Source organism: Schistocerca piceifrons, chromosome 2 (assembly GCF_021461385.2).
Source record: "Schistocerca piceifrons isolate TAMUIC-IGC-003096 chromosome 2, iqSchPice1.1, whole genome shotgun sequence".
NCBI lineage: Eukaryota > Metazoa > Arthropoda > Insecta > Orthoptera > Acrididae > Schistocerca > Schistocerca piceifrons.
The window spans coordinates 1,013,305,244-1,013,329,052 of record NC_060139.1 but is presented as its reverse complement, the minus strand read 5'-3'; the positions used below and the strand labels follow the sequence as shown (position 1 = coordinate 1,013,329,052).

At 42.2% G+C, this 23,809-nt stretch overlaps 1 protein-coding gene across 1 annotated transcript; it reads right to left on the bottom strand.

Moving 5' to 3' along the window:
• Positions 1 to 1,588: 1,588 nt before the first annotated feature.
• Positions 1,589 to 14,430, bottom strand: LOC124776065 (trypsin-1-like). Its single transcript, XM_047250908.1, has 7 exons — positions 14,382 to 14,430; positions 13,873 to 13,971; positions 9,678 to 9,811; positions 6,698 to 6,789; positions 4,637 to 4,743; positions 2,443 to 2,639; positions 1,589 to 1,732 (listed from the first exon to the last, which is right to left on the bottom strand). Exons 1-7 carry the CDS (start codon positions 14,428 to 14,430, stop codon positions 1,589 to 1,591), a joined length of 822 nt encoding a protein of 273 aa, XP_047106864.1.
• Between the last annotated feature and the right edge of the window lie 9,379 nt (positions 14,431 to 23,809).

Sequence of the window (23,809 nt, the reverse complement as noted above, 5' to 3'; positions counted from 1 at the left end):
GTTGATCTCAAAAAATTGCTTTAGAAGTTGGACCATTATGGAATGCGGGGTGTAGGTCACAGTTGGTTCACCTCTTACTTTAATAGCAGACAACAAAAGGTCGCCGGCCGTGGTGGTCTCGCGGTTCTAGGCGCGCAGTCCGGAACCGCGCGACTGCTACGGTCGCAGGTTCGAATCCTGCCTCGGGCATGGATGTGTGTGATGTCCTTAGGTTAGTTAGGTATAAGTAGTTCTAAGTTCTAGGGGACTGATGACCACAGCTGTTAAGTCCCATAGTGCTCAGAGCCATTGGAACAAAAGGTCATTATCCACAGTGCTGGGAATGGCTGTGATGTGGGGTCCGAGTGGGGTACGGTCAAATGGAGGGTGCCCAGGGCTCAGTGCTGGGGCCTGTTCTTTTCATTATTCATATAGATGATGTTGTCTCAAGTATTACAGCTGATTCTAAAATATTTCTGTTTACTGATGACACTAGCTTAGTAGTAAAGGATGTTGTGTGCAACATTGGCACTGTTTCAAGTAGTGCAGTTCATGACGTAAATTCATGGCTTGGTGAAAATAAATTAACGTTAAGTCACAGTAAGACTCAATTTCCACACTTTCTAACAAACAATTCAACAGAACCCGAGGCTTCAATTTCACAGAATGGGCGTATGATTACTGAAACTGAACAGTTCAGATTTGTTTGCGTTCAGATAGACAGTAAACTGCCGTGGAAAGCCCACGTTCAAGATCTTGTTCAAAAACATTATGCAGCCATTTTTACTACTCGAAAGCTGTCTGAAGTAAGTGATAGTTCGAAGCGAAAAGTAGTTTAATTTGCTTATTTCCATTCGCTTGTGACGTGTGGCATTACATTTCGGGATAACTCTTCTCATTCTCAAAGGATAGTTTTGGCTCGGAAACTGGCGGTTTGGGCAATAAGTGGTGTAAATTCGTGAACCTTTTGTCAACGCCTGTTCATCATTCTAGGTATTCTGACACTGATCTCCCAATATATATACTTTTTCCTGTCGTTTCTTGTTAACAAATCAGCTTATTTCGAAGAACTGGCAGCGTTCACTTAGTTATTACTAGACAGAAATGGTATCTGCGTTTGGATAGACTTCGTTGACTACTGTTCAGAAAGGTGTGCAGTATACTTCTGCATCCATTTTCAATAAGTTACCACAAGAATTCAAAAATCTTAGCAGGAATCCACGTGCTTTCAAAACGAGCCTGATGATTTCCTTAAGGGTCACTCCTTCTATTCTGTCGAGGATTTACATGAAAAATTAAGGTGATTCCTGTGTTGTAATGTTGACTGCGTTTACATAAACTTATGGCTCGTCTTTTTTGGTTTCATAAACATTTCATTTTATCTGTTATTACTTTTATGTTGTAATTTGAAGTACTGACACGTTCCATGACCCTGGAGACGTGCTACTCAATTTGGTCCAGCAGTACTAGACATGCAAAATAGAAAAATGTCTATAAATAAAAATAGGAACATAAGCTATTAGGTTAACAAACGGTTTGGTAGAAGTAAAATAGGTGAATACTGTTTGGGAATGGTAGATTTATTATGGAAGACTCGTGAAGTGTCCCTTCACAGATTTTCGCTGATGAAGTCCAGGTGAGCGGATACCCTTGTGTAGACGGACGGTGCGCCCGGGTATCCACACATGTTCAGTCCCCAGGACACCACGCCGATCAGCAAGCCGTCCTGCACCAGGGGGCCACCAGAGTCTCCCTGAGCACAAGGAGTGAGCAGAAAATCTCAGTGCTTCTACAAAGAATAAGCTGTACCGTTAGTGCTAGATTATCCAACAATATCTGTTACATTTCTGCATTTATAGAAGATACAGCAACCTGAAAAAAAAAATCTTAGCTTAAAAACAAACCACAGCGACACACAGAGGCCTGTTAATGTTTAATAAATAACAGCACCACTTTCGTACAGTAAATAACCCTCGGGTTCCCATCCGTAGGCAATTTTCAAATGATCGGAATTGTTTAACAAAACTGGCTCCTTAGTGCGAATATATGAAACGTAGATGTTTAACGTAACAGTAAATGCAAGAATACATTTTCTGAAACGAAGCACAGTAATTCCTTTAAAATTTGAACCAAAGTTACGTATAAGACAGCATAAGCAGCAAAATTAAGATGCGTTTGTGGTACACGATTAACCACGGTTACTATGCTGCTTCCGAAAATCGTATATAGTCAAGTTCCTTTGTCACAGGCTAAATACTAGTATAAAGTGCGTGCAAAACTTCGATGATTAGACCATAGTTAATAAACAAATTTAAAAATAAGTAATTTCCGTGATTAAACAAAGTTTTAGATAATGCAAAGGACTTGCAAAGCCTTTGATACCTAGATCGCAGTTAGTAAATTAATCTAAAGTTAAGTAATTCGTTGATTAAGCAAACTGAAATATTGCAAGTCGTGACTTACAGAACAGACAGAGATGCCGTCATAGAGAGGTCCCGTGCAGATCATGGTGTCTGTAAGCGGGTTTCCGAAACCCAGTTCGTCGATATCTTGGCTGCAAGTTTCGTAGTCGATGATGCTGACGTCGACGGTCTGCAGAATGTTAGGTTCGCCAGCGGTCTCCGTTCTACCCCAGCCAGCAGTGACGGCGGTTGATCCACCTGTTGTCAAATCGAAAGCAAGAGGTCTAGTGAGACAGTATCAGTTATTCATCGGGTAGTCATAATAGGCGTGAAGGGAGCAAACGACCTAATATCAGAGATCTCTGAATTTAACCAACTATTTACTTTGGATTCAGAGGCTGTTCTGATGTTCCCATCAGCTCATTCATATCCACATTTCCCGTCATTGATGCAAATTTATCGAGATGAGTGTCCCTATGATACCTTCGATAAAGACGTGCGAGGATCGTTTAATAAGTAATGCCCCAATTTTTTTTTAAGAAAAAGCTATTAATATACAGAGACAAACTGTTCTGTGTGCCGGTGAAGTTTAGAATGCTCTGGCAGATGGCAGAGTCGTAGTAAAGCGTCATAATGGCGTCTACATTCGACTCACTTTACGAGCAACGTGCTGTTATTGAATTCTTGTGTACAGAAAAAGAAACCGTGGCGAACATCCATAAACGACTGTGTGCAATCTATGGCGGTGCTGCAGTTGCTAGGAGTACAGCAGGGCAATGGGTAAAGGAAGTTACAGCCTTAGGAGATGCATAAACAGAGTTTCATGATCACCCACGCTCGGGACGTCCTGCCACAGCCACTGTTCCACACATGCCGACTCGTGCGGATGCCATTATTCTTGCCGACCGGTACACCACAACTCCACAATTGGCTCTACAGTTGCCGTTCAGCATTTGAAGTGCAACAGCAATGATCGAGACTCTCGGATAAACAAAGAGGTGCTCATGTTGTGTTCCACGAATTCTCACAGAGGACCACAACATTCAAAGCAAGGCCATTCCTTCTGAATTGCTGGCGCGTTTTGAGACCGACGGAGAGGCCTTTCAGTCACGGATCGTTATGGGGGACGAAAGCTGGGTGCACCACATTTCGCCGGAAAAAAAAGGAAGTCCATGGCGTGGCAATATCCTTATTCACCACTAAAGAAGAAATTCAAAACAACCCTGTCTTTTGGAAAAGTCATGGTGACAGTCTTTTGGGATTGTGATGGCGTTATTCTCGTGTATGTGATGCCAAGAGGGTCAACCATCAAATCAGAGGCATAATTGAAAACATGACTACCCCTACAGAAGAATAGCTTTTACCAGCAGGGAATACATGCTCTTCCACAATGTTGGGGTACAGCGATAGATGGAGACTACTTAGAAAAGTAGGACAACAACGACACATGTTGATGTATATTGCAATCAAATTCTGACTCTTGACAGTAAATATCTCCTGAGAAAAACAAACATTGTGTATTACTTACTGAACGACCCTCGTAGCTAACCTGTCTTTGTAACTTTTTCCGGAATGGAAGCTTGTGATTTTCCGACGACCAAGACGTCAGTGAGGCTTAAAAAGATTGTATTTTGTCAATCTTTTCTTATATCAAAGAAGACGTTTACTGCTTTTGCGTTTTTTTATAGTGCTGCAAGTGACTAATATGCAAAATAATCCTTGAAGTTTGCCGATTATTTCATCTTCAAGGTCACATGCAACTCTGGCAACGAACACATGTTTACAGAGATGTATACATATCAAGTCGTTTATATACAAGTCCTTTATACATCGTTTTGCCAGAAGCACCGAAAGCTCTGGTAAGGTAATGTCCTTATATTTATTCACGTCTGAGTTTTCTCTCCTTACATAGAAGTGATTTTGTTAATGGAAACTTTGTTGTTTGCACAGTGACTACAACGGAGTAATAACCCAACACAATGCAGAAACGCACTCATCGTCGCAAGTCACTTGCAACTGTTACTAAATTTTGCTATAACCACAATATTAAACATGTATTAGCGTATCAATAACAAAAGATATTTCCTTTGTATTTCTCCCTTACTCAGCTCATGAAAGTTGTGTACATTTCTCTGAACAGGTGCCGGTTTGGCTCCTACTTGACAACGATTGTGATTGCTAAACAGTTATGATATTAGGATAAACAGTTTACGTTCTACGAGTGAAGTAACAGCTGTGGTTCAGAGTTGGAATACCTGCAGGTAGTGAACCAGAGGTCGGCAGGCCGATGGTCTGGACGTACGTGCCCAGAGACAGTGAGGACTCCAGGATGAAGACGGCGATGTCGTTTGGAGCTACTCCACTGAGGAAAAATAACGTTTTCCATAAGCACTGTATAACGCTAACAGCATTGTTTAGACATTCATAACTGTTGAATTATGTTGAAAAATTTCTTATTGATATATGAGTCGCTAACAAAATACAACATCAAGTGGTGAACTGAATTTCTATTCGACAGTAACAACATTAATTTTACTCTTGCAGGCAGCGTAATTTATTACTGTTACGAAGTGTAGGGCCTGTCAAAAAGAATCATCCGATTTAAAAAAAATCAAAACTATTTCGTTATTTGAGATATGTGCGTCAACAGCATACTGTTAGAAAGAGCATCATCTCGAGTTATACATGGTTCCCACTAGGTAGCAGCAGTGTGCGTCCCCTTCATTTCAAGTAAAATTGGCGTCGGGAGAACAAAACGCGCTTTCTGTTCTACGTTTTTTGCAGTGTGGGTCAGTAGTAACTGTTCAACGTGACTTTCGTACTTGTTATGGTGTAGATCCTCCTACAGCAAAGAGCATTAGACGATGGCATGAACAATGCCGAGGAAGTGATTGATTGTGTAAAGGCAAATCGCCGGACCGTCCTCAAGTGTCTGAGACAGACGTCGAACGCGTCAGCCATAGTTTCACAAGGAGTTGGCATAAATCCGTTCGCCGTGTAGCTCGACAGTTCAGTATGCCCCCGATGTCCATCTGGCGCGGGTTGCGTCGGCGTTTACTCATGGAAGCATACAAAATTCAGCTACTTCAAGCTCTTCGTAAAGGTGACAAACAACAACGAGTGGAGTTGGAGTTCTATAATTTCGTTCTTGGCAAGATGGAGGACCATAGTGATGAGGCAACATTCTATTTAAATGGAAAGATGAACCATCATAATGTGAGAATATGGCATATGGAACAACCAAATGACGTTGTACAACCTGAGGGACTCTCCAAAATTCGGTGTTGTTTTGTACAGGGTGTACGGTCCATTTCTCTTCGCCGAGAACGCTGTTACAGGAAGCACATATCTCGATGTGCTTGAGAACTTCTTTCGCCAAGGTTGGAGACTGATTCCAACGATTTCATTTACCAACGGGACACAGGCACCGCCGCACTGTCGTCTGGAAGTGCGGGAATTTTTAAACCAAAAGTTACTGTACGATCAATCGGTCGCATTGGATCTGATGATTCAGCCTTACATTACTGGCCTCCAAGTTCACTGGAACTTACTGTTTGTGATTATTTCTTGTGGGGGTTTATAAAAGACTCTGTTTATGTGCCTCCGTTAGCAACAAGTATGAATGATCTGAGACATCGCGTAACAGCAGCTGTCGAAGTTTAACAAGAGACATGCTGGGTCGGCCGCGGTGGCCATGCGGTTCTAGGCGCTTCAGTCTGGAACCGCGCGACTGCTACAGTCGCAGGTTCGAATCCTGCTTCGGGCATGGATGGGTGTGATGTCCTTAGGTTAGTTGGGTTTAAGTAGTTGTAAGTTCTAGGGGACTGATGACCTGAGATGTTAAGTCCCATAGTGCTCAGAGCCATTTGAACGATTAGACATGATGGCTGCAGTGTGGAAACAATTTGAATGCCGCATTGATGTGTGCCCCATCTTAAAGGTGGCATATTGAACGCTTATGAAAAGGTATGGAAAAAAACTTCTTGAGTTTTCCGTTCATCAAAAGAGAAAATTCATTGTATATGTATTAGTTTCAGAAATGTAGACGTGCAAAGTCGGATGTTTCTTTTTGATACCCCTGAATTACGGAAAAAATTCAGTCGCAGATTTAGACACTGAACTAACTGTTCTTTTACGTCAGTTAAAGTAACATTTTAAATGCAATACAAATTCAGCTGACTGGTGTGACAACAACGAATTAGAATTCCATGGAAAAACAACAAATAAGTACTTCAACAACGATGCACTACGCTCCTGAAATTGTCCTACTTCTATTAATGGCGTTGGATGGAGACTTTCCCAGGCAACGTACTCACCCAGCGAAGTCAGGATGCACGATCTGCTGTGAGACTCTGATCTCCTGTTCGGTGCCCTCACTGCTGCTCAAGTCGTGTTCTCCGGCCACGGCCTGTCAACCAGATATTACACCGTGATTCCGACTGAGCGTAAGGCAATTTCTCGAATGCCTTGGGAGAAAGTACAGGGTGACAATTATTAACGTATATGAAATAAAATCGTCATAACTTGTGAACGGTTTGCGTTAGGACTTTCAAACTCCACGGTTGGCCTCGGGGCATGATCAGAACTATTATGCGGATGCATCGTTTGGTTTAGTGACGAAGCCAACTTTCATTTGGCCGGGTTCGTCAATAAGCAAGATAAGCATTTCGGGGTACTGAGAATCCGCATTTTGCATTCGAGAAGTCTCTTCACCATCATCGAGTAACTTTGTGGTGAGGAATGTCCAGTCACAGAATAATCGGTGCGATGTTCCTTGATGGCGCGGTGATTACCGAACGGTACATCAAGCTTTTGGAAAATGATTTCATCCCTATTATCCAAAGTGACCCTGACTTCGACAAGGTTTAGTTCATGCAAGACGATCGAAGCCACTAGCATGGGCCTCGATTGGCCACCATATTCTCCGGATCTGATCATATGCGATTCCTTTTTGTGAGGCTCTATTGAAGACAAGGTGTACAGGAATATCCCCAAAACCATTACTGAGCTGAAAACGGCCGTTGATTAGGTCATCGACAACATCGATGTTCCGGCAATTCAGCGAGTCATGTAGAATTTTGCTATTCGTTTGAGCCACATCATCGCAGGCATATCGAACATGTCATAACCTAAATCCCAATATCTTTAGTAACACTTACATGTTGAGTAAAGTGTGTGTAAGCCGTGGTTTGTAACTAATTTACGCTTTTTTTCATATAGTTCCATAATTGTCACCCTTTAAATAGTCTATACGTACATTCTACCACTCTTTAACCGATTTACACTTTTAAAACCTCTTTAGAAATTTTTGATTCTTCATTGTCATGTGGATCAACCATTTCTACAGCCAATACCTTAACATCCAAAGGGCAGTTAGACATGCAAGTAAAGAAAAAACCTTAATTTGTTTGCTTCAGTAATTCATATCATCTTTCCTTTTGTAAGTGAGAAGTGTCGATGGAATTTTGTATTACTCTCAATAACCTTATCCTTTTTGCTGTTATTCTTGACATAAATTATACATCATTGATACCCGCTATATATATCTTATTGTTCATTAAAATCAGTTGTGGTACAGTTGAAATAAATTAGCCAGTCTTACACTGAGGCTAAGATAATTTACAAAATATGATCTAAGACACAAAAAAAACGGTGCATCTCGAAGACATTATCCGAATAGAAAGGAAGTCGGTAGAGGTGAAGTTCATGTACAGACAATCAAATGATTTCCATTTCAGGAGAACTGGATGATTTATTGAAGAGGAAAAAGTTCACAAACTGAGCAAGTCAATGCGTTGGTCCACCTCTGGCTCTTGTGCAAGCAGTTATGCCGATTGAAATTGGTCGGTAGTGTTGTCGGATGTACTCGTGAGGGATATAGCCCCAAATTCTAATTGGCGCGTTAAATCGTCAAAGTACCGAGGTGGTGGTAGGGCCCTGGCCAAAATGCTCCAAACGTTCTCAATTGGGGAGAGATCCGGTGACCTTGCTGGCCAATGTAGGGTTTGGCAGCGCGAAGTCAAGCAATACAAACACTCGCCGTATCCGGGTGGGTATTATCTTGTTGGATTGTAAGCCCAGGATGGCTTTCTGTAGAATGCCAAAAAATGGGGCGTAGAATATCGAGGTACAGCTGTGCTGTAAGGATGTAGCGGCTGCCAACCAAAGTGGTCCTGCAGGGAAAAGAAATTACACGCCAGACCATCACTCATTGTTTTAGAGCAGTATGCCGAGCGACAGTCAGGTTAATATTCTACCGGAGTCTCAGTCGTCTCCAGACATATCTCCGGCATGGAATGTAATTGACTCGAGTAGAATTCAGTGATAAGTCCCATTTTGCATGGTGATCCGATGACCACCGAAGACCGTGCTTGCAATGTCTCCGGATCTCTCCCCAATTCAGAATATTTGGTTTGGTATGGGCAGGGCCCACCATTTCCCTAATGCGTCAGTTGGACAGAATGTGTCGCACGATATCCCACAGGATCAACTTAATCAGTCAATTTGAAACGGAATAACTGCTTTCATAAGGGCTAAATATGGGCCAACTCGTTATTCACTTGTTCCATTTGTGAAGCTCCTTCTCCAGAATAAATCATCCAATTTTTCTGTAACTGAAATAATTTGTTTCTCTGTATATGTCCATCATATCCAGCGATTTTAGTAGTATTCTGATAATTCTTTCGTGATATGTCGTTTTCTCTTGTCTTACCGTTATCTCCGCAAGAGTCGAGCTAGATTCACCCAAATGTTCGCTTCTTGGATTTTAAACATTTCATTGCCAAGAAGATGTTTTAAGGATTTGTTCTGCTCAATCTAGCATTCTTTCGGTAATGGCATATAGATAAGCTATTGATTCGCTAAGAGTGCATGCTTCGTCTACTTTACTTGAAGACTCATAATATCGTTTCCATTTATTGGTATAAAATTATTTGATTGTAGAAAGACTTCATTTAGTTTTTCTGAAGTGTGCTTTCAACTGTTAGAGGGCTAGTAATCATCCTCCAAGCTAAAGGTACTTGCAAGACAAATTAGATATACGGTGAAAACTTGAAATTAATAGCAAGTCGTTTGGCTGCATTATATTCCAAGCCATGTTTACTCTGAAACATTAAGGTTATTGCTCCGTAATATCAGGAAACGTTCTTTATGTCTGGACAGATTCAAAACAGTGCCTCCAGTCACAATACATTTCCTCTTACATAAGTTTCACATATGGAACTAGTAGGTGTAAACCCAACATGTTGACGAAATATCTGTAAGTGTCGTGTGACACACTGGTAAAGGCATACTCACGAAAACGTCTGTATCGTCCACAGCGCAGTGACCGGCGGTGAGGATGGCATTGCTGGTGAGGATGGAGCCGCCACAGGCGTGGTACTGGGTACCCAGGATGTCGTGGTGCAGGGATACCAGGTAAGGAAACTGGCCTGCGAAGAAGATCAACAACACGCGTTGTTAATACGCGTCTGCTTATGTGTCGCGTCTTAATTCCCCAGGTAATAACCATATCACCATTAGTACTGGGGCATGTCTTTGATTCGTTAGGCTACCCAAGGAGAGGAATTTCAAAATTTATAACGTTGCAAGGAAAATATGATACAGTGATGAAACTGAATAACGAGTTAACAACAGGTGAGATCTTATAACAACATAATTTCGTGATATGGTCGTCTTTTCATTATTATACTCATGAGTCAAATTCTTTTGTAGTTAGATTCATTCTGAGGCTTAAATAACGTGTTCGTTGCAATTATTTGCAATTAAAAATGTAAAATTTCACTGCAGTGATAGCAATATTATTTACCTCTCACGACATGAGTCTATGTAAAAATTATGAGGTTTAACCTCTAGACACATGGGTGATAATGTGCTGGGTATTTGATCATGCAGGAACATCAATGATCTGATGGTTACAGAGCGAAAGGTGCCCTGTGCCTACACTGAGGCGACAGAAGACACTGGATACCTTCTAATATCATGTCGGATCTCTTTTTGCTCAGCGGGACGCGGAAACTCGACGACGTAGCATGGACTCAACAAGTCTCTGGAAGTCCCCTGCAGAAATATTAATCCATGCTTGCTCTATAGTCATCCATAATGGGGAAAGTGTTGCCGGTTCAGGCTTTTGTGCACGAACTGACCCATCAACTGTGTGCCATAAACGTTCGATGGGATTCATGTCGAGCGATCTGGGTGGCCAAGTCATTCGCTTGAACTGTCATGAATGTTCAAACCAGTCGCGAACAAATTTGCCCTTGTGGCTTGGCACATAGTCATCCATAAAAAATCCATCGTTGTTTGGGAAGCTGACCATGAATGGCTGCAAATGAAATAGCCGAACACAAACATTTCTAATCAGTAACCCAGTCCATTTCATGTGAACACAGTCCACACGATAAGGAACCACCAACAGCTTGCACGGTGCCTTACTAACAACTTGGGTCCATGGCTTCGGGTGTTCTGCGCCACACTCAAACCTCACCATCAGCCCTTAGCAACTGAAATCAGGACGGTGTTCCAGTAGTCTAGCTTCCAAAGGATATGGTCACGAGCGCACGAGAGGTGCTGTAAGTGATGATGTGCTGTTAGCAAATGCGACGGTCGTCTGCTACCGTAGACCATTTACACAAAATTTCGCAGCACCGTCCTACAGCTAAATTCGTCATACGTCCGACATTGACTTCTGCGGTTGCTTGTCTGTTAGCACTGACAACTCTACGCAAACGCCGCTGCTCAAGGCCGTTAACTAAAGGCCTTCAGCATTTGCGTTGTCCGTGGTGAGAGGTAATGCCTGAAATTCTGTACTCTCGGTACACTCTTGACTCTGTGGATCTCGGAATACTGAATTCCCTGACGATTTCCGAAATGGAATATTCCATGCGCCTAGCTCCACCTGCCGTCTCGCGTTCAGAGTCTTTTAATTCTCTTCGTGTGACCGTAATCACGTCTTTCGCCCTGTGGGGAACTCACCACTGTGCAGTCCTTTACACACCTGCATACAGTTCGCACGAAAAAGGCAGCAATGTACAGGCTAGATACTTGTCCTCTACAAGGTGGTCCATTGATCGTGACCTGGCCAAATATCTCACGAAATAAGTGTCAAACGAAAAAACTACAAAGAACGAAACTTGTCTACCTTTACCTTGAAGGGGGAAACCAGATGGCGCTATGGTTGGCTCGCTAGATGGCGCTGTCATAGGTTAAACGGATATCACCTGCATTTTTTAAAATAGAAATCCCCATTTTTTATTGCATATTCTTGTAGTAGGCAAAGAAATATGAATTTTTTAGTTGGACCACATTTTTTGCTTTTTGGTACATTGCCCTGTAATAGTCACAAACATGTGGCTCACAATTTTAGACGAACAGTTGGTAACATGTAGATATTTTAAATGAAAAGACAGAACTTAGGTACGTGTGAACATTTTATTTCGGTTGTTCCAATGTGATACATGTACCTTTGTGAACTTATCATTTCTGAGAAATCATGCTGTTACAGCGTGATTACCTGTAACTACCACATTAATGCAATAAATGCTCAAAATTATGTCGGTCAACCTCAATGCATTTGGCAATAAATGTAACGACATTCCTCTGAACAGCATGTAGTTCGCCTTCCGCAATGTTCGCACATGCATTGACAATGCGCTGACGTATGTTGTCAAGCGTTGTTGGTGGATCACGATAGCAAATATCCTTCAACTTTCCCCACAGAAAGAAATCCGGGGACGTCATATCCGGTGAACATGCGGGCCATGGTATGGTGCTTCGACGACCAATTCACTTGTCATGAAATATGCTATTCAATACCGCTTCAACCGCACGTGAGGTATGTGCCGAACATCCATCATGTTGGAAGTACATCGCCATTCTGTCATGCAGTGAAACATCTTCTAGTAACATTGGTAGAACATTACGTAGGAAATCAGCATACATTGCATCTTTTATATTGCCATCGATAAAATGGGGACCAATAATCCTTCCTCCCATAACGCTGCACCATATATTAATCCGCCAAGGTCGCTGATGTTGCAGTTGTCGCAGCCATCGTGGATTTTCCGTTGCCCAATAGTGCATATTATGCCGGTTTACGTTACCTCTGTTGGTGAATGAAGCTTCGTCGGTAAATAGACCGCGTGCAATAAATCCGTCATCGTCCCGTAATTTCTCTTATGCCCAGTGGCAGAACTGTACACGACGTTCAAAGTCGCCCTCATGCAATTCCTGGTGCACAGAAATATGGTACGGTTGCAATCGTTGTTAATGTAGCATTCTCAACACCGACTTTTTTGAGATTCCCAATTCTTGCGCAATTTCTCTTCTACTGATGTGCGGATTAGGCGTGACAGCAGCTAAAACACCTACTTGGGTATCATCATTTGTTGCAAGTCGTGGTTGACGTTTCACATGTAGCTGAACACTTCCTGTTTCCTTAAATAACGTAACTATCCGGCTAACGGTCCGGACACTTGTACGATGTCGTCCACGATACCGAGCAGCATACATAGCACATGCCCTTTGGGCATTTTGATCACAATAGCCATACATCAACACGATATCGACCTTTTCCGCAATTGGTAAACGGTCCATTTTAACATGGATAATGTATCACAAATCAAATATCGTCTCCACTGGTGGGCTTTTACGTGATACCAGGTACTTATATGTTTGTGACCATTACAGCGCCATCTATCGCAAAGTGAAAAAGATGGTCCAACTAAAACATTCTTATTTCTTTACGTACGACACGAATATGTAATAAGAAATGAGTGTTCCTATTTTTAAAAAACACAGTTGATATCGGTTTGACCTATGGCAGCGGACTGATGACCTCAGATATTAAGTCCTATAGTTCTCAGAGCCATTTGAACCATTCTAACCTATGGCAGCGCCATATAGCGGGCCAACCATAGCGCCATCTGGTTTCTCCCTTCAAGGTAGACAAGTTTCGTTCTTTGTAGTTTTTCGTTTGACGCTTATTTGGTGTCATATCTGGCCCGGTCACGATCGATGGACCACCCTCTGTATTGGATGAAGGCACTCAGAGCGTTAAGAGGTTACTAACGTTGTCCATGAACCTAGTATTTTGGGAGAATGTTAGGGTACAACTTGTATCTTAATTCATCTGACTTAGCCAAAAACCACATTCGACGCCAACTACTGTGTCTTTGGGCAGCCTGAAATTAAATTAGTGGACTTTAGCAGAATTAGTGAAACGTCTAGGTAACAACTGTCAAGTTGGTTAATAAAGTAAGAGTGTCGTCCAGATGACTAGCAAATTACGTGTGTAAAATGCAGGCAGCAGCATGTGTTGATTGAGCAATGTATTAAACTATCTACCGAACAGCCAATCAAATGCAGGGTTCATGCAAGTTTTTTGGATCTCGAGCTCTTGGGCCGTTTAGAACGGAGGAGACTTGACAGATACAATCCATCCTTGACCAAATGGATTATGGCAAGATAAGATAGTTTACAAATGGACTCTCACCTTTGGTGGCGTCGTGTCCCCCGAAGATGCGTCCCCTGGAGACAGCGAAACGTCGGGCCGGTCCAGTGTGCGGGAAACGACGCACCGGTAACGCTGAACCTGTAGCAAGTACACCGACGTCCAGCTAACCATTTCAGACTGAGTATCTGCCACAAACAGCGAATGTAGTCACCTAGTATCTGCATATAGCGAGCAGTTTTCGCACAACTGAACCATCCAAACTCATTTAAGGAAACTGACATTTGTGACTGCTTCTCATTTCTCTCCTCTCCCCCAAAGTTGCAGAGTGGAAGGAAAAGAGCTATGATGCCAGAAATCAGTGTCCAATGGCACAGTAAGTTACTTGGAGATTGTGTCAGTGGAATACTGCTCGCAAGATGGAGTTTTCAGTACTTTATACCAGATTAATTGGCGTTTCAACCTTCACAAATGCTCAGCGCAGCTACTCCTCCACTAAAACTGAAGCAATGCGATTCAGAACAGCGTTCTGTTTCGCTAAGAGTACTCACCCACAACACAGGCGACGAGGGCCAGGACGAGGAGTGTCTGGCTGAGCATCTTGAGGAGTCGAGTTGTGCTCCAGACAGGCTTCGGTGATATATATATACACACAGACACACATCCAGCCATGGTAACCAGTGAGCTGCTGACCTTGCGTTATATTGGGAGTAGTGATGACTGGCAGAAATTACTGCATCCTGTTCTTATCTTCGGTGGTTCATACAACGTCAGAGCACGTAACGGTAATCTTGACGGTAGATAGTGCATATGACTGAAGACTTCGACACCATTCCTACAATTTCATGAAAATGCTTGAAGAATGCACAGTTGTTGATACTCGGTAACGTGAATATCCTGCTATTTTCAGTCATACAGAGGCAAAGAATGTGTCAGTTCTTTGTTTAGTTTTGAAAGCGGATTGCCTGCGAAATTAAGTCCGAAATCGTCCTCGAACTGAAATGCCCTCTCATATTGTAAGTTAAGACTCGTGAATTTATATAGTAACGCGATCTGACTGCAACGTTTAGAAAATGTGACCCAGAGCAGAAGTGATTTAAGGTGTGAAACGTGCTGTTGTAATTAGTTAATTGATTTACGTGAACCTGATTAGTCGTGGCAAACCTCTATATTCATATGAGAAACATGTAAATAACGTCACTAATAGTACCGTTGTGCGCAATGGGCGCGGTGTAACCACACTGTCATCATAGTTCACGAGTACGCGAAGTGATATAGTCACACTTTATAGGATGAAAACTGTAAGTGTAACAGCTGCGTCAAAACCGTCACTTATCTTCTGTTCTGAAAACCATGTCTGGGAAGGACGGAGTGCGAGGTCTCAGCTTAATCGTATCTTTGCTGGTGGCGAAGTAGTGCACCCTGTATCATGTGGTATTATACTAACTACAGAGTGCGAATCTGAAAAAAATCGTGTGAATAGGAAAGAAATGGCAGTGAAATTCAATTTTCCTTGAAAATGTTTTCGTAGGAAAATACGTAACTATTTCCCAAAAGTAATTAAGCCACGATAACCCATACAATGTAAGTGCTAGGAGGGTAACTATTAGAAGTTCGATGCGTGAGAACTTGAAACAGAAAAAAAGGAAATCTGTATACGAGTCGCTTACTGTCAAAATTTCCTTTATCCAATCGGCATAAATTTCGGTTTTTAGTAAGAAACTTACTAAACAATTCCAGTCGTACGTATAAGCTTCAAAATTTTCTGCATGTTTCTTAGTTATCTATTTTCGTTATTGAAAAGACCATAAAAATAACTTACTTCAAAATTTTGTTATAAATAAAATGCTCCTGGATAAGGGACATTGTGTAACCAAAATATGGAGAAGAGACAATTCGAAAATAAAAACTTTGGATAAGAGACACTTTGAAAAATAAAACAGGGGGAAAATTATGAACAGTGTTTGATTAGCAAATGTATAAAATTTAATCTTTGTGGAAACTATGTCTGTAGGTGTTTTTAAAACAATTGAAATAATTTCTGGTTAAAAAATAACATTGCATTAAACCTACACACATTACAGAAAACATAATTTAAAATTGCCTTAAGGGTAGTCATTTACTTTTTTAAATCGGGATTTGTCCTATTAACTGCTGTGAAGTAATTAAAAGCCATTTTCATCGTCCATGTGTCCACCGGCGTTTTCATCATCAGATTGTTCTTCAGGTCTGTTCTGTACTGGATTGAATATCATATTTTTGTAGATGGCGAGGTCTTCATTTTGAGCCCATTTTCCCCAAAGTGAAGAGTCAGAAAATTGTTGATATCTTTCAATTTCAGCTATTTTACTGTTACTTCAGACAGTACAAACGGTAGTTCAAAGTTTTGAACTTTAAATCCAGGTTTCAGTACTTTTTTCGCCATTCCGTGGTTGGTGTAATACCAAGGTTCACCTGCAACAAGTATTTCAGAGGTTAGCACATTGCCTCGAATTACAATAAATATTTTAGCAGTTGAAAGTTTAAATTGCCAATTTCCAGGCTTCTTTTGATAATTTTCACATACCTTCTTCCACTCAAAAATATTACAGCTCGCAGTCATACTGAAAACAGCTCCACATTCCTCGAAGATTTCAACGTATTTCTCAGGCTTAATAATACTGTCATAATTTTAAATTTCCTTCTCAGTTCTGCCAAATACACGATCAGGCGGCATATACGAATGACCTAGTACAGGGGATACTAAAACAAACTCTTTAATATTTGGCGGCGCTTCATTTACCAACCAGTGTTGAAGCATACTCATCATTGAACTGTTCCGGTTTTGTCCTCCACAACCACCCGCAAAAAACCTTACAGTGGTCACTCCTTCTAACCAAGTATTTTGTAGCCTATGAAAAATTGCTGATGTAATTTCATTCCAACCTTTTCTGAAGTCCGATTGTATCCAGTGATATATAAAAACACGGTCTTTTGTCTGCTTATCTTTAAATGTACCTTGACAGATAGTAAAGTTATATTTATTTAACTGTCGACTATAGTAACCTGCCTGGTCAGGGATTTTGGGTAAAACCAAATTCTTTTGGCAGTCAAAGGATAGGGTGATTTCATTTTCATTTTCAGTTTCCAGTAAATTAAAGAATGCTTCTGACCTCTTTCTGTGGAGATTGAAATAAATTTCAACCGATATGTCCCAGCTGTCTAATTTCAACTGAAACTGGATGCATTTGGAGCACTTGTCAACAGCAGGAGAGCCAAAGCTTAAGTTATAAATTTTGACAAATATTTCAGAAAAATATGAATATGGAACTTGAAGATCACTTTCTACTCTGGAATGGTAAGCCTTGTGAAATTTACTTATTGAAAGATGGTTCGAAAAGTACTGTCTTTTAATTCTGGTGTTTCTGCAATAATGTTTTTCAAGTGGGCAGAGGCTCTCTATGACTGACTTTACAGAATGCCTTTTAGCCTCAAACAGCTTAGACATATGGTCTTCTCCTGTGTTCTCTACAGCTAGAGAGTGGAAATGTTTCTCACAAACTCGTTGAGCTCTTTTCTCACTAACGCCAAGTATGCCACAAAAGGATTTCTTACATACCCCAACCAAAGAAGTGTTTCCAGATTTGGTATGTGGTATTAGATAGCGACTCGAGTTTTCAGTGATTTGTTTCCGTTCATCTTCATTAGTTCTCCTCCGTTTAGGAGTTTCACTCATAGTATATTTATGTATATAGTTATCATAATCAATTTTATTCTTAGAAGAATAAAAGCGTCCATGGAACTTACTAACATCTAGCATTTTAAGCTGATTACACTTAAAAACTTGATCAGAATGAAGGCACGCAGATAGTCTTGGCAAAGTCTTTGACATGTAGAGCTTCCGCTTCTCTGTTATGTTTTTCCATTTATCTGCATCCTTTATACGTTTCCTTCCTTTGTTCTTCTGGCATGGAGTTATCTTCTGTCCCTCCATAACCTGTTGTTCAGTGCTTTGAGGTTGTAGTTCTTCCATTGCTTAACAACAAAGTCTATCAACATTTAGGCCTATAGCGCTGCCTGTAAAGTACACTTTTAAAACAAGAAGCTCACTTTAAACGCAGAAGAACTCTTAAAAACAGCCTAATTTCAATTATTGATAAGAATTTTGATAATGAAAACTACCAAAAACGCCATGGTGAACACACAAAACAAGCACCAACTTTGCAATGTACAAAAAACATAACCTATCGTCAACAGTAAACAAACCTTAGCTTCAGCTGAGTGCCAGTTCTACCACAACACGTTTCACTGGAAAAATACCCTGCATAATGATTTTAAATTACCCTATACCTTAAAACAGTTGGTAGTTGTTCAAATGTATGTGAATTCCTAAGGGACCAAATTGCTAAAGTCATCGTTCCCTAGACATAGACACTAATTAAACTAACTCAAACTAACTAATGCTAACAACAACAACAACAACAACACGCACACACACACACACACACACACACACACACACCCCACATACACACACACTCATGTCCGAGGGAGAAGTCGAACCTCCGACGGGAGGGGCCACGCAGTCCGTGACGTGATGCTTTAAATCGCGCGGCGACTCCGCGCGGCCGTTCGTAGTTGGACTGTGTGTAAGACTCACTTTTGAAAAAAAATATTACACACTGCTTAGAAAAAGGCAAAGGATATAAGTCCTTTTGTTACAAAAATTAACGGTAGATGAGTCGGCAACGTTGGATTGGATAAGGGATATTCTGAAACTAAATAGGCATATTTCGGGATTTTATTATTAAATTGTAATGAATCAAAGGATGTTTTAAACGAAAACCGTAGCTTAATATGATGTAAAAAATTTTGATGAATGCTATGGTAAAAGTAACTCAGTTTCCACAAAAATTGGATGAAGGACGTTTTGGAAGTGAGCGACTCATATGCCGAAAATCACTGGATAGCTACCATTGGTATGGAGTACGACGAATTTAAAATCCCTACCCAATTCGGATGGTTTAGTAGCAAATCTATGCTCTTACGTGCATCGAAATCTACTGTCTTTACAAACTCACAAAGAAAACATCTCTACAGGAAAGACACGGTTTCAAATGATGAAAGATTCTCTGAAATTCTCCACCACTAATCTGGCAATGCTAACCTAGGAAATAAGTACACATAAACTCCATAACATCTCCACCCCGGCCCCCGATCACACCAAACTAGAGTATACACGCTATAGCGTTGTGTTTTTACGCACGATACTCACAGTTCGCCACGAGACGCACGTGAATCTCAGTAGCCCGTGGTTCTATAACTCTGAGATTCATCCCTATCAAGCTAACTAATCGTCCCAAAGACACTTACTATTGAACAATTCTATGCATAGGTAGGCCTATAAAACTCGCAGTGACCTTGCGAGTTGAGAAAATGCAAAATATTTTGTCTGAAAGTTGCTGATGTGACAGACGTGGCCTGAGGATTCGCAGAGAACTGTGAAATAATATTCCATGATATGTCATTGACACAGAATTTTGTCGAGACCGTAATTCGTCATCGAAGGACGAAAGGAGGCTTCGTGCAGTGGAGCCACCACCAGAATGTGGAAAGATATGCCAGAAGTCTCACACAATTGTTCCACGTCATCTCTACGACCTGCCTGCATTCCGGATCCTCCGCATGGGCGATATTCAGCTTCCATTGGACTCAACCGCGCTACGCCTTCTGCCGCTGAAGGGAGACAGTGCAGCTCTAGGCGAATTAGTCGGAGAGGGCCGTAGCCCACAACTAAGCGTCAAGTGTGGCAGTTACCAGTTTTGGGGAAACATACACAGGGTCCCCATGAACCATGGACCTTGCCGTTGGTGGGGAGGCTTGCGTGCCTCAGCGATACAGATAGCCGTACCATAGGTGCAACCACAACGAAGGGACATCTGTTGTGAGGCCAGACATAGGTGTGGTTCCTGAAGAGGGACAGCAGCCTTTTCAGTAGTTGCAGTGACAACAGTCTGGATGATTGACTGATCTGGCCTTGTAACATTAATGAAAACGGCCTTGCTGTGCTGGTGCTGCGAACGGCTTAAAGCAAGGGGAAACTACAGCCGTAATTTTTCCAGAGGACATGCAGCTTTATTCTGTCAGAGACAGCAAAGGACTTTGAAGAGCAGTCGAACGGAATGGACAGTGTCTTCAACATCAAGAAAAGCAAAACGTGGATAATGGAATGTAGTCGAATTAAATGGGGTGATGCTGAGGGAATTAGATTAGGAAATGAGACACTTAAAGTAGTAAAGGAGGTTTGCTATTTGGGGATAAAAATAACTGATGATGGTCGAAGTAGAGATGATATAAAATGTAGACTATGAATGGCAAGGAAAGCGTTTCTGAAGAAGAAAAATTTGTTAACATCGAGTATAGATTTAAGTGTAAGGAAGTCGATTCTGAAAGTATTGGTATGAAGTGTAGCCATGCATGGAAGTGAAACGGACGATAAATAGTTTGGACAAGAAGAGAATAGAAGCTTTCGAAATGTGGTGCTGTAGAAGAATACTGAAGATTAGATGGGTAGATCACATAACTAATGAGGAGGTATTGAATAGAATTGGGGAGAAGAGGAGTTCGTAGCACAACTAGAAGAAGGCATCGGTTGGTAGGACATGTTCTGAGGCATCAAGGGATCACCAATTTAGTACTGGAGGGCAGTGTGGAGGGTAAAAACCGTAGAGAGAGACCAAGATATGAATACACTAAGCAGATTCAGAAGGATGTAGGTTGCAGTAGGTACTGGGAGATGAAGAAGCTTGTATAGCATAGAGTAGCATGGAGAGCTGCATCAAACCAGTCTCGAGACTGAAGACCACAACAACAACACACTCTCAAGACAACTCACTGAATGGTTGGTGACGTACTTTATCCAGGCCGGTCACCACGCACACGCTCTCAAGTATCGGTGAGATTCAGTTCATGCACTAGCAGCTAGAGCTCCTGGCATGTGGTAAAATGAGGATGTACGTCCTTCTGGGATAACACACAATTGAAGTCGCCGCCAGGAATAAGATGTTAGTAACTGCCCACAAACAATGGAGCGATCTCCAATGAATAGAATCGTGACTGTTCCCTTCGCTTGACCATGCCAGAAGTAGCGCAAGCACTGATGATTCGGACATCATAGAAGGTCACAGCAAGACCCCTGGCCGACGGCAGGTGAACCGCTACGTCTATCTCAATGCCTTCTGTTACGATTATAAGCCGTACCACTGCCACTGTCAGCCCACAGCGTGAAATAAGAAACAAACTTATAGATAGTCGAAAACGTCGCTAGAGAGAGCTGTTGTAGTTCGACAGGGGTGCCAATGGCATTGACATATTGATTGAGCCTGTCCCGTAAGCTTGTAGCGGAATTGTGACTACGTTTATTGAGGCAGGAAGAGCAGTAGCGAATAGAAATATCCCAGCAAGTGGAACATCCCCATCCATTATCCCTGTCGGTTAGCAGTCGTACGTTGGAGCAGCAGCATGGCTGCTGTCACAACGATGGTTGTTTCGTCTTCCACATCATCAGACCTTGCAAAATTGAGTCGATGGTGTCCTTTCAACGGAGTTCCTGTCGAGTCCGAAGACTTTGTTATGTCTGCAGTGGAAGAGCAGTGCTGGCTCAGGTGTTCTTCAACATCCATAGTTACAGCGCCTGGTGCGTGCGATGACGATTTTACCTCAGAGAGGGAGCAGATTGGTGCTTTCATCACAGAATCGTCCCTTCGGAGATCATCTTGGTAGATTTGATCGTCATAGTCTTGACATTGTGTCCTGCAAGTGTTATACGGGCTGATCCGGCGTTTCCGACCTCTGTTTGTCGACCATTGTTTGTGCGAGTGATCTTCAGTATCCGAAGACGTCTGTCGATCCTGATGGTCAGGCACAAACGTATCTGTCTATACAACCATAGAATCGAGGGCCATCCCCTGCACCAGAGATCGCTCACCACTGTGCAAGACAGACTATGGAGGGAGAGGCAAGGCCGTAGACGTCGTTCCTGAGACGCTATTGGAGACGGCGATGGTTCAGTAGTAGGAGCCAACGCGGATCGCGGTCGGAGGTCATTTTGGAGACCTTGACAAATGGGAGCACTGTAAAAGCGATCGTGGTCCACTGGTCCCCAGATGGCAACTGTGTGGTTCTGCATTGCATCCTGCTAGAACGTAGAACGGAAGTGTCCTTCTTGGCCACATCCCGAGCATGCCATCATAAATTATAGTGGCGCAGCATCCGCTAACACATACATAGGACGGCACAAGTTTGGTTAGCTCTATACTCCATTCAGAAGCGGGTGCATGCACTTTTCAACTGTATAACTAATTTCTTTCCCTTGTGGGCCGAATGCTCATACCACCATCTCTGAAGGCACCTCGAAGGGGCTTCAAATACACAGATGATCCGCTGTCTAAGACACTCATGTTCCACAGTTACGTCAAGACGTATCGGTCAGAGTGACAGAGTTTAAGACCACATATGTTTGCATATAGAACATAGAATTCTGTCACATACTTCTTTGTTAATTTGTTCCACGTACACCACACTGCTCACTATAGACAGGTGGATGCCAACAATAAATCTTCATCGCTGAACCCTAGATCCAGCCACATGATTGGATTGATATCGGCAACCCTAGTAATTAGTGGTGCCAGTGGAGTGCCATGCCCCCAAAATGAAAACCGCCACAGCTCAATCTCTCCCACCCCCATTAAATCCTCTCCAGGCCCCTGAAAAAGGGCGAGAGGTCAACTGACCGGCTTAATTTGAGGTGGACTCTGAGGGTCTGGCCGTTGGCTAAACCCATGGCCAGCAAATTAACTGGGCCCATAACCTTAACGATGGAACACGAACCGCTAAAGCGGGAGGTGAATTTACAAAGTCCAACGCTACTGTGGGCTCCCCCAGTATAGCTTCTGACATAGATTTTATTCTCTATCTTGCCCCGAAAGGGACGTCTACGCTGGATATAGTGCTTGCTTGTCGACGATGGGCTGATTCGATATTATTCCCAACCCATTGCCAATTTTCTTTAACCGTATCAGGAGTGATAGATGTGGGCAAAAGATTATTAATATTCCACAAGTTAGATAGTGGAGAATCGAGGGAGTACGACAACGTAAGGGCGGCAATAACAGCTATGGATGCATCATGTTGAACAGAATTCAATGCAACGTTGAGCCAAGGGAGGTTAGTATCTCATTTTCTCGGACGCCTGAGGATAATCTGGCATAAGCAAAAGGCCTTAAAACTTAAAACTCTCTAGAAGTAGCAAGAAGGGTGCAATGTTTAAACGAGTAGTTAAAGAGCAGGTATAGTGAGAAGGAACTTCGGGCTTGCAGAACACGCTTCAAACTTCAAGAGCGTACTGAATTTACCAAATGCGATAGATTAATATCTCCTCATGAATTGGCGACAATCCGACCTGGCACTTATCGAATGATCAACTCTTCTTAACTTGAGCCAACACGAGGTGGCTGGTAGAGGCACCAGATTTCAGGCCAACCCAGCTAGCGTGTGACAACGGAAGCGCCGATGCAGCAGAAAGAAAACGTATCTCTGCTCCAGGCCCACGGATCAAGAAAGCATCGTCCGCTGCCAAAGCTACACTGCCAACATACATCAGAAAGAAACAGTAATTTGCCCAAATAACGCTACAGACTAGAATATCTAAGATGTAGGAAATTTTAACTTATTGCGGAAGCGACTACACATACAAGCTACACGCTTAACACTCCTTAAAATTACTTCTAAGTTACAAGACGAAATATCAGCGCCTGCTAATGAAGTGACTAGGGCATTCTCACCTACAGAGGGTGCCCTGCTTCAGACATAGATCATGTTACAAATTTAATTTCATCAAGTCAATTTATAACAGAGAATATGGCCTGGAACAACAAATTACCATGAGTTACACTGTCTGATGATCATACACACAATCACTCGGAAGCGCATTAATACAACA

Excerpts from the sequence above, each read along its gene's own strand:
- LOC124776065 (XM_047250908.1), bottom strand. The coding sequence starts at position 14,430 with ATGCTCAGCCAGACACTCCTCGTCCTGGCCCTCGTCGCCTGTGTTGTG. Across the intron at positions 4,744-6,697 it reads GTGCATCCTGACTTCGCTGG|TGGAGTAGCTCCAAACGACA; the intron begins GTGAGTACGTTG and ends ATTTTTCCTCAG. Across the intron at positions 2,640-4,636 it reads CTCTGGTTCACTACCTGCAG|GTGGATCAACCGCCGTCACT; the intron begins GTATTCCAACTC and ends ATTTGACAACAG.